Source organism: Jatropha curcas, chromosome 1 (assembly GCF_041381405.1).
Source record: "Jatropha curcas cultivar XTBG-Jc1 chromosome 1, XTBG_Jcur_1.0, whole genome shotgun sequence".
In the NCBI taxonomy this organism is placed as follows: domain Eukaryota; kingdom Viridiplantae; phylum Streptophyta; class Magnoliopsida; order Malpighiales; family Euphorbiaceae; genus Jatropha; species Jatropha curcas.
Window position 1 is genome coordinate 31677851 of NC_143151.1, and position 11621 is coordinate 31689471.

The 11621-nt window shown below is 30.4% G+C and overlaps 1 protein-coding gene across 1 annotated transcript; it reads left to right on the plus strand.

Annotated features, from left to right (window-relative positions):
* The first annotated feature begins 6947 nt into the window (after nucleotides 1-6947).
* SULTR3;4 (sulfate transporter 3;4) lies at nucleotides 6948-11228 on the plus strand. The gene is given in 14 exon segments (XM_012217936.4): nucleotides 6948-7356; nucleotides 7902-7950; nucleotides 8053-8260; nucleotides 8363-8534; nucleotides 8795-8860; nucleotides 8949-9062; nucleotides 9141-9257; nucleotides 9355-9481; nucleotides 9568-9854; nucleotides 9970-10160; nucleotides 10299-10384; nucleotides 10500-10576; nucleotides 10671-10811; nucleotides 10813-11228. Coding segments are annotated over 14 exon segments (2022 nt in total). The 5' UTR covers nucleotides 6948-7020; the 3' UTR covers nucleotides 10864-11228.
* The last annotated feature ends 393 nt before the right edge of the window (nucleotides 11229-11621 follow it).

The window sequence follows — 11621 nt, forward strand, 5'->3', positions numbered from 1 at the left end:
ATGCTATTAAATATAGAAACAACAGGCACACAACAAATTGTGTGTATATATATATGCATATCCTAGTAAAAAGTAAAAACAATAGAAGAAATTTACTAATAGCAGCAGCCACATTTCCTCTAATGTAGATATAAAATTTTATTCCTTCAAAATTTTATGCATATATTATTACACAGTCTTGGGTCCAGCTCCTTAGTCTATTGAATAAAGCCTTTGAAATATATTTTGGGCTTTGATGCCTATAAAATCTTAATGTAAAGTAACATAATGTGATTATATTGTAGTATGTATGCATCTAATTATGTTATATTTTTCTTATGGTTCACCAAACCGAGCTTAGGTTTCGTTTGAACGAGTTATAGCCGGAGTAAAGGATCGGTTATTTTGAATCAAGATAAAAATTACAAATTAAAGTTTCAGAAAGTGACATTAACCAAACTAAATCAACTCAGATTGATCGATTTTAATGAGTTTTGTTGGGCCATTTTGATTTTAGACCTAATGAATGATTTTTGCAAAATTGAGCTGAATAAGAAAAAAATTATATTTAAACCGACAACCAATCTTTTTTGTTGAATAGATTGATTAGACAAAATCGAATTGGGTTGATTAAATTGATATTTTTTCTTATCCATATTACATTTTCACTTTCTAAATTTTATTAAAGGTTGAAGAATTGAAGCAAGAATCTAAATCCTGTATTTTTTTGACTAGAGAAAGTCAAGAAGCAACTTTAAAAAGAAAGATCGAGATTAAAAGATCAATCATAATAGTTTCAGAAAAAAAAAAAAAAGGATCAATCATAGTGATTCTATTATTACCACATATATATGCTTTTTACAATTTCCAGTCAACAAAAACATGGCAAGTTTTTTTTTTGCTTAGCCATAAAGCTAAATGTCTTTATAATGACATGAGAATAATTTGAAGTAAACAATTCAGTTTGCCAAATAAGAGTCAGAATTAGAATCTTAATAATATAAAAATTTTCTCTTAAATATTTAAAAAATAAATAAAATGGGTATATTTTGATTAAATTTAGATCCTTGGGTTAACTCAAGGTGGTCTAATGTGTCCATTTTTATATTATTCTATTATAAATTTTAGATGAAATTTAAATTTGGAATGACAATATATCTAAATTTGTAAATTTGGAATATGAAGGGAATAAATGTTATTTTAAAGCAATATTGCAACAAGTGGTAAAATTCGAAATATTTTTATAGATTAAGCTGTACTTTTACATATCATTTAAGTAAAATTTTCAACTATTCGAATTGATTCATTCAATTATGATTTATTATATAAAAAAACACTTGACTATTAAAGTAGCAGGGTCTAATGACTAATAGCACATAGTCATACCCACTTCACATATATGTCACAAAGTCACAGAGAGATATATAGTTTATTTTATTTTATTTTATTTTTCTTGAAATTACCTTCACTTCCCTTTAGTGAAATGGCCGGTCCATTGAATTGATATCCCCGGTTAACCGGGTAAGCTAAAGATAGCAGTGGAGAAAGAATTGAAGTTGCATTATAACTTACGGAATCCCATTTTCTTTTTCTTTTTCAATTAGCCTGACTGAATGGCAATTCACAATTTGGGTAACATAAAAACAATTCTTAACCATATAATTTTTAATTTTTAAACCAATAAAAAAAAAGAAAAAGGAATAATATATATATATATATATATATATATATATATATATATATATATATATATATATATATATATATATATAGTAATTGGAAAAGGAGAAAAGCAGGACAGAATTGAATTGACCCATTTGTAATCATGTAATAATCTCTTTTGCTTAATGAATAGATATTAGTCCACAAAGCAAATGGAAGAATATCCCAAAGAATCATATTAAGTGCTACCAATTTAACTTCATTTTCTACGTTAAACAAATTTTAAACTCATTTGTTGCATTATTTAGCTAATTAATCGCATTATTAATTGAATGTACTGGAAATAAATGTAAACTCAGTGTAAATAATTATTTTTCACGTAATGAAAATTACACAATTAATTTCTCTGCATTGTCAAATTAATAAAGAAACTCTATGACCGCCCATAGGTTCTAATTACCACATATATATACATATTAGTGCCTTCACCACTATGAATTTAATGGCAGAAATTATAGCGCAGAAACTTTGATATATTTAACCATTAAAGATCACTTCCCCTAAGTTGACTTGCAGAGAGGCTCCCAAATCCCAAAAAATAAAAAATAAAGAACATAAGAGTCAATTGAAGTTATGATCATAACCATGAAACTATAATTGTAAAAAGTGCTTTCAAAGCTTGAAGGAATTGGTATATTCTAAGAATAAACTTTCTCCACTCACTACCCTTCTCAACTTCCTTTATCGTTCACCAAACTTGACAAGCCTGAACCCTGTCAAATAGGGTTAGACCATAGCCATCAAGAACTATTATTATTACTATTCTTCTGATTTTCTTTTACCTTAAAAAACCAAGTTGACCAAGAAAAGAATTAACTAAATTATTTCCCTAAAAAAATTTTTTTTTATCGGCAATTGAGGTGTTAAGATCAGAACCCTAGAAACTGCATTGGTATTGCAAGAATCAAAAGTAAAACACACCCACTATATATTCCCGGTGATGGCACACTATGTGTTCCTATCAGATCTTTCCAACAGCACAACAAGAATATTCTCATCGATCAAAAATCAAACAAATGATTCCACAGAAACCATCTATATTCATTTAAATCTGGTTCATCAATTGTGGGTATACCATAATTATATGTTATATTATTTATAAAAAAGATTTCCATAAAGAAATACTCTATATGCTGTTATCTATCACCATTTATAGGTACAGCAAGAAAAAGGTAAAAAGAAAAGAAAATAAAATGAAAAATGAAAAAAGCTGCTGCCCTTCGCCGCATATAGGGATAATGTCCTTGTCCCGCCTAATTTTGATCATTGGTCTCACGTTGTGTAGAAGAGAATGTCTCTGTTCTTTCCTTGAGAATAATTAATTTCTCGGTAATAAAAATATTCTTCAAATTTTGGCTGCAATAAGAGGGTATTTTTAGGTGGTTGATGATGGATGCAAGTTGGCAAATCAAAAACAGATTTATCAGCAGGAAATCTTGACTCCCCCAGCTATCATTCCATTTGAGAATTGAATTCCAAATCGTTAAATACACATATCTTAATTCATTTTTATAATTATCATTAGTAAATTTACTGAGCGTATACACTCGATATATATAAATTTTTCTCAATAAAAAATGAGATATGAAACCATTTTAGTAACTATATATGTGTGTGTGTCAACCCTAAAATCGGATTAGGATTAAACTGAACAAAATTAGCGCAAAGATTCTTATGAAGTCAGTTTTGAATAGCAGAGTAATATCAATAAGGAAAACAAGTTTATATATTTATATATATGTACATTATAAAGCCACTTTGATTACCAACTTGAAGTTATTAAAGGAAACAAGATCCCCAAGGATCAAACCGAAGAGATCCTTTAATCATCAAAATCAAACATTCAAACGGAAGGTTAGATATTATATATGGTGTTAAAGTGGAAATGGCTTTTTGACGTAAGATTCAGGTAGAAGTCTATCTGAACTTATAATAATATGCACAATTGGTACTATATGTTAATTCTTATTAATTGCAAAACCTAACATTATTTTAAGAGCAATCATCACCTTAATTGGTAAACTGTTGGGCAAAAAATTTTAGATTGATCAAGACTCATTTTGGTCAAAAGAAAGGTGCTACAAATACTGATAATTGGATTCCAACAAAGGAAGCACTAACTAGTATACTGTTGCATTGGATGGGTATTATTATTTTCAATCATTTAGGTTTAGTTATTAGATATCAAAGGTAAAACACACTTGAATTCATCAAACGAATTCTGCAAAACCGCGTGCAGAAATACTCGTAGAAAACTCAAAACATAATATATATATATATAGTACTTTTCTAAATAATATATAGCTTATACAATAATCTCAAAAAAAATAGAAAATCCCTTAAAACTTCAATAGAAATCGATGGAATACAGAAACTTTATGACACTTTGCCATCTGAATCAAATCTGCATATTAATATCTGATTTGGTTTTTGTACTTGTCACACCAAAAAGAGTGACCAGATTACACTTTACAAAGACCTAAAATGTTATTATCTGTGAACTGCGACCACAATCCACAGAAGGCTAGAGGCTGACTATAGCTGGTAAGATAGACCATTACAAATTTACAGTTCCTTCGTCTACTATTTCCATTCTACTGCAACGTGTTTTTTTGAGTGTCGAGTTATCTGCCAAATGGGTTTCTCAACTTTTGTTGTTCATTAATAAATTTTCTTTCACAAAGTCAATTTTAAAATCATAATCAAATTGTTCTCTACTCTCTTGCAATCTCAGAATTAATTCATGCTTTTAATGCTGGATATGATCAGTTAGATACGTAGGATGGTTATGTTGCTAAGGTTACTTTTGGAAAATAAATAAAAAGAAAACCCTAGTTTTTTTTAGGCTGATTTTTTTTTTTTTTTTTATATTATTTACCAAGACTGGAATCTAAAATTACAAGTAAAACAAGATTCTTTTAGCTGAATCTAAATCCCCAATTTGAGAGTGATAGTTTGCTTTTAATTAGATTATAAAAATGAATTTACTAAATTACTAATACTTTAAAATTTATCAATTAATGATTTATAACAATTAAAAATGTAAAACTGGAAAGAAAGGGAAGAATTTGAATTTTTAAAAGAATAAGGAAGACCAAATTGGTCCGTCTGCAATCTGCACAACCATTTTGTTGACAACTTGAATTAGAACTCAGAAGCTTTATAATGGAATAAACATGGACAAAAGTTAAAAAGAGAAAAAAAGTGCCAAAAAATGCAGGATCGAATCTATTAAATTGGTGTCAATTGGCAAGCTATTTCAATTGAATGGTTATGACTGAATGCCCATTTAGTTTAAGAGGAACCTAAATGGAATGTAAGATATTCCATTCCCATTCCATTTTTTAATAATAATCCACATTTAACCATCAAATTTATTATAAACTTTTCACATTTTTTCAATTGTATCCTCTAAGTTATATCCTCCAGGCCTCTAATTGTTATATACTATTTAATAAAATAAAAATAGGGCAGCAATAATTATTTATAACTCATCAAATAGCAATCCGCTTTTAGTTATTAGCGAGTAAAGCACGGCTTATCAATTAGATTAAAGGTCAGATACTAATTAATTTTTATTATAAAAAGAAATTAACGGACCCATGTGTCTTAAGCTTAAAAAATAAGCTTAAGAGATTCACCGACCAAAAATTCATATATATAAGAATATTTTAGTGGGTATCTCCTCCTTTAAAAAATTTTTACCTACTAAAGAAAAGAATTTTACTTGGTGAAACTCTATTAGTAATAAATTAAATAAATATTTAATGAGTCTCATTTTAAACTACCTTCTTCATGCCCTAACCTAATAGCTTTGCAATGAGATAATATTATCTTCAATTTCTTTTTTTTTTTTTTTTATATATATATACACAATATATCTTTATTTATGGATGATAAAAGAATTTTGAACTCTTGGCATTTGGACATTTACGTACATTTGCTAATTCATTTAGGATATGAGTGTCCGTGCCTTTTATGGACTTACAGACAGCATGGCATTCGCATGATCTAACGAGGTTACGTTATTCAAAATGATTTAGTAATTAGTTCTTGATTTCCTTTTTCTCTCATTCTACCAGAAATAAAAGAAAATCAATTTGCCTGATAAGGAAAATGCCTTTTGCCTATATTCATCTCCTTCAACTGAATTTAAACATCACCTTATTAACTAAAAGAAAATACTTATTGAAAAAATTAATAACATTGAATCCATCAAATCAAAATATTTTGCAAGAGGTTTTCCAATTTAGTAATTATGATGTCTTAAAAAAAACTATCTTTAACACATATTTTCATATCTTCATGTCACAAACCATACATTCTATGGTCAACGCATGACATAAAAGATTACTCTTCACAGTCCATCAAGAGTGATGGCCCCAAATATTGCAATTCCTATAGTTATTATTACTTCTTTTAATACAACCAATTCTGATCTTCAATATGTTTGTTTCTTGCATAATTAAATACAGGCTTTATGACTTTTTTTTCTTGCATTATTAAATATAGTCTAACGGTAAATATATATACAACATGATATTACTTAAATTTGAATCTCTTTTCTAAATGCTTAAAAAATATTTTTTTATCTATTAAATTCGGGGCATTTTTGCTGTCCACAATAAAAACTACAAATTTTTTTTAAATTACTATTTAGTTTTTAGTAAAGAAAAAAGAAAAGAAAGGTAGGTAAGTTATTCTTTAATCATGACAAAATAAAGATTGTGTTGATACAAATGTCCTACATATTTGAAATGAAGGGACTATTACTATATTATATCATGTGATTAAAATTTGGCATTTTCTATATATTTAATGAATTATAATAGAAAATAATATATAATAATTAAAGGTATTTTTAATGTAAATTTATATTAAAATATTTTTAATTATATTACATTATGTTTGATCGGGCTTACTAAACGTGACATAGCAGTTATTACTCATAGGCATAGCCCAGTAATTTGTTATTTAAATGAAAATATTAAGAAATTGCCAAACCAAAAAAAATACTTTTTAAAAGTTAAAGTTCACTCTGGAACCTTGGCATGACCAAACTATCCCTAGCATACCAAGACCATTTACTAATGACTTTCCTAAAAGCACAATTAAAAGGACTAAAAAGCCCCTACCCAACAAATACAGAGACTTTTTTTTTTTTTTTTGAAATTAATACAGAAATTTTTTAGTAACTGCAATCCTAATACATGCTCTTCCTCTCTGAGTGGTCTCTCTATAAATTCAAAGCCTTGCCATTGTCTTCCTTCAGCAAGTTTACTTCTTTTCATTTTCTTTTCGTTTGGTTGAAAATCCAAAATGGGTGTCAACTCTAATAGAGTTGAAGATTTCTCTTCCCGTGAAACTACACTTAGAATCTCCGCTAATGAAGCAGTAATGCCATCTATAGAAATACACAGCGTTTGTTTGCCACCCCAACAAACCACCTTTCAGAAACTGAAACAAAGGCTTGGTGAGATCTTCTTTCCGGATGATCCCCTTTACAAGTTCAAGAACCAAACATGGCCTAAGAAACTGCTTTTGGGTCTTCAATTCTTCTTTCCCATCTTTCAATGGGGTCCTGAGTATAATCTCAGGCTTTTAAGGTCTGATATCATCTCTGGTCTCACCATTGCCAGTCTAGCAATCCCACAGGTACATGCATATTTTATGTATCTATCTATATATACATATGTATATGTATATGTATCATGTACATGCATAACTGCGTTGTAATTTTGTGTCTCGTGCTGATGGTATTTGTCAAGTTATGATTTGAGTTTTAATGGAGAAAGGAGACTGAGTTGGGGTTGCCATATATATTTTTTTTTACCCTTTTTTCTGGATTATTAGAATGGCAGTTGTTGTTGTTATAATTATTATTATGGGTAATCTCAAATGGGTTTGTTTTTACTAGTGAATTTTTGTTCTTATTATATTCTCTGCTTGTTTTTTCTAGGAACATGATTCTTGTCTTAGCAATTCATGTGAATATAATTTAATAATAATATAGTTATTCTTCTAATGTGACAATCAATTCATTTCTGGCCTATTACTGTCTTGAGAATAATTTAAATTATTAAAAAAAAATTTCACCTGGTTAACTGTAATTTTTGAATGTTCAATTGTCTCATATGTAATTTTCCCTCTTTTTTTTTTTTTTTTTTTTTTTTTTTTTTTTTTTTTTTTTTACATTGCAGGGTATCAGTTATGCAAAACTTGCAAATTTGCCACCAATAGTTGGTCTATGTTAGTATCAGAATTGGAAGTCAATTATTTACAAATAGAAAAATGATTAATCCTGTATTAAAAGTGAAAATCTGTAATAATTTTTCTTTTTTACTGATGCAGATTCAAGCTTTGTGCCTCCATTGATATACTCAATTCTTGGGAGTTCTAGACACCTTGCTGTTGGTCCTGTCTCTATAGCATCACTGGTGATGGGTTCGATGTTAAGTGAGGCAGTGTCTCCTACAAATGATCAAATTCTTTATCTGAAATTGGCATTTACTGCTACTTTCTTTGCTGGAGTATTTCAGGCTTCTCTTGGTCTACTAAGGTAAATTTGAAAGCGATTGCTTTGCTTGAAATTGTAATTGCAGAAAGAAAGGTGATTCCTCTGTTTTTTGAATGTGTACTGACTTTGTTTTTATCCTTTCAGGTTAGGCTTTGTTATTGATTTTCTCTCAAAGGCTACTCTTATTGGATTTATGGCTGGGGCAGCCATTATTGTCTCGTTGCAACAGTTAAAAGGGTTGCTTGGAATTGCTCACTTTACTAGCAAGATGCAATTTTTTGCTGTCATGTCCTCTGTTTTTCATAACAGAAATGAGGTAATTTTTCTCATACATGGGTCCTTTCGTGATTAATCAACTTCTAAACCTGGAATCGTCTAACCGACTGACGGCTCCTTTCTGTTCAAAAGTACCCAATTTTCGAAGTACTTCTGGACCAAACACCCATTTAATTGAGTTGGAGCAATAACTCAAAAGCACTTACTTTTAAGCAGGATTGCTTCGTGTTATTGAATGACATTAAATTTTCCTGCTTTCAAGAATTGCATATGGTAACACAGTAGCAATTAAATGTGCAGTGGTCCTGGGAAACAATTGTTATGGGCTTCAGTTTCCTGGTGTTTCTATTAATAACAAGGCGTATTGTAAGTATCAACATTTTTGCCCTCAAAGCTTTTCCCATTTCACCTTATTGTAGTACCTAAAATTTTTACATTGTATGGATTGACACAGAGCATGAAGAACCCAAAGCTTTTTTGGGTATCAGCAGCAGCACCATTAACATCAGTTATAATCTCAACCCTTCTAGTATTCTGCCTCAAATCAAAGATTCATGGAGTCACCACTGTAAGAATTACAATCAGCCCGTATAAATTCTTTATTTTCTGTAAATCGAACTTTGTTTAACATTTTTAACCTTAACAGATTGGTCATCTGCCAAAAGGCTTGAATCCACCTTCTGCAAATATGCTATATTTTAATGGTTATCATCTAGCACTAGCTATCAAAACTGGCATTGTAACTGGAATTCTCTCTCTAACTGTGAGTCACTCGAAACTTGCATACCGTTAGATTCTTCATCTCATTCTAATCTTATTAGTTTTTACTGTTTTTTTAAATATTTTCTATATTTTTCCAGGAAGGAATTGCTGTAGGCAGAACATTTGCTGCTATTAAGAACTACCAAGTTGATGGCAACAAAGAAATGATGGCTATAGGTGTTATGAACATGGCTGGTTCTTGTTCTTCATGTTATGTTACAACAGGTGATGATCTTTTAATAATTCCAACTTTATTTTTAATAGTTCGACAAATAAAATTTCTAAATAACAACTTTCAATTACTCTTTCAGGGTCATTTTCGCGATCTGCAGTCAACTACAATGCTGGAGCACAGACTGCGGTTTCTAACATTATATTGGCTTCAGCTGTTCTTATAACCCTGCTATTTCTGATGCCACTGTTTTACTACACTCCCAATTTCATCTTGGCAGCCATCATTATAACAGCTGTGATTGGACTAATAGATTACCAGGCTGCATATCATCTGTGGAAAGTTGACAAGCTTGATTTCTTAGCTTGTTTATGCTCCTTCGTTGGTGTACTTTTCATTTCAGTGCCTTTAGGTCTTGCAATAGCAGTAAGTCATCATTCAAATACTTCAACTATAATGCTCTTAGAAGCTGAAATTAAAGCTTTCTACATGAATATGGACTGCATTTGTTTTAACATCTGATTTTTTTGTCTGCAAACAGGTTGGAGTTTCAGTATTCAAAATTCTACTGCATGTGACTAGACCAAATACAGCAACAATGGGAAACATACCAGGAACCCATATATACCAGAGCCTTAATAGATACAGAGAAGCTCTAAGAGTTCCTTCAATTCTCATACTCGCTATAGAATCCCCTATCTACTTTGCAAATTCTACTTACCTCCAAGAGAGGTTCGTTCGCCTTCAATTCCAATAATATTATCTCCTAATTTTATCATTTTTCAGACACAAGGCCTAGTATCTGCTTCTTTGGTAATAGGAATGTACGTTATTGAGATGTTCTGAAATGAAAAAAATATTGTATTGCAGGATAGCAAGATGGATTCGGGAGGAAGAAGAGAGGATTAAAGCAAATAATGAAAGTGCGCTTAAATGTATAATTTTGGATATGACAGGTACATTATAGCGAAGCACTTATTAACATATAACTATCAACTGAAACACAACTGTGGGAGATTCAAGTTACAGAATTAGCAGAAAGTAACTTTCTTTTACCATTTCCTTTTCCAGCTGTGACAGCCATAGACACAACTGGTATCGAGTTATTATCTGAATTAAGAAAGATGCTAGAGAAAAGGAGCCTTCAGGTAGAGACCAAAAGACTGTTTAACATTACTATTTTACTTTCTTTTTTTGGTTAATTTCAAGCTATTTTACTAATTTTGCTGCTTTTTTTTTCAGCTTGTGTTGGCAAATCCTGTTGGAAGTGTAATAGAAAAGTTACAGAAATCTGGAAAATTGGATTCATTCGGATTAAATGGAGTCTATCTTACAGTTGGAGAAGCTGTAGACGATCTTTCGGCCTTATGGAAGTCTCAAGCATGAGTTTCCAGAGGACTTGGAAGTAGGAAAATGGAAAGAAATGAAAAAATGACTGACCCTTTGTTTCAGAATATTTCGGGCTTAGATAGGAAGAGCTATAGTAAAGAGAGGAATTTTCTTTTCTTTTCTTTTACTATTTGCAAGGAAATCGATGCAATGAAAACATTGCTTCTCTTTCTTTTCCATTAGAATAGATCAAAACTAAGCTCTTCCTGGAAGAGATTTTGAAGTTCAGTTTCATTTTACTCTGATTGTGTACATGTTTATCTACTGGAATCTCTACAAACAATTTTAGATTTTGAGTTCATGACATTGAAATGTCTATGAAGTCAAGAAATTCAAAACCCTCCAATTTGTAGGTAAAATCATGTTCTCAATTTCACCTTTGATTATAAAGTTCACACGGTTGAGTTGTCATCCGCACCACTATGGCTAATGTCCACCAAAGGGAAGTTTACTTTCTAGTGAGCACATATCATTGGGCGTTTCTACTGGATTTACCTTTTGCATAAAATAGTCTAAGCCACTTTAATTGATTCACCTTTCTCATTATATGCCATTTATCCAATGTAGGATTATCAACATACTTCTAACAGTTTCGTCATCAACTTTCAAGCATATAGAAGAGAGGAGACAGGAGTTTCTGAAATAGAACGAATTACAATACTTACAAAGCTCCACAAATCACAAACGTTTGAAATGTAGCCCACTCATTCTCGATGAACAATTTATTGATTATATATATATATATATTGGTACTGGCGGTTAGGGATATCCTTGAAACAGTTTAAATACATCGAATGAATCTCC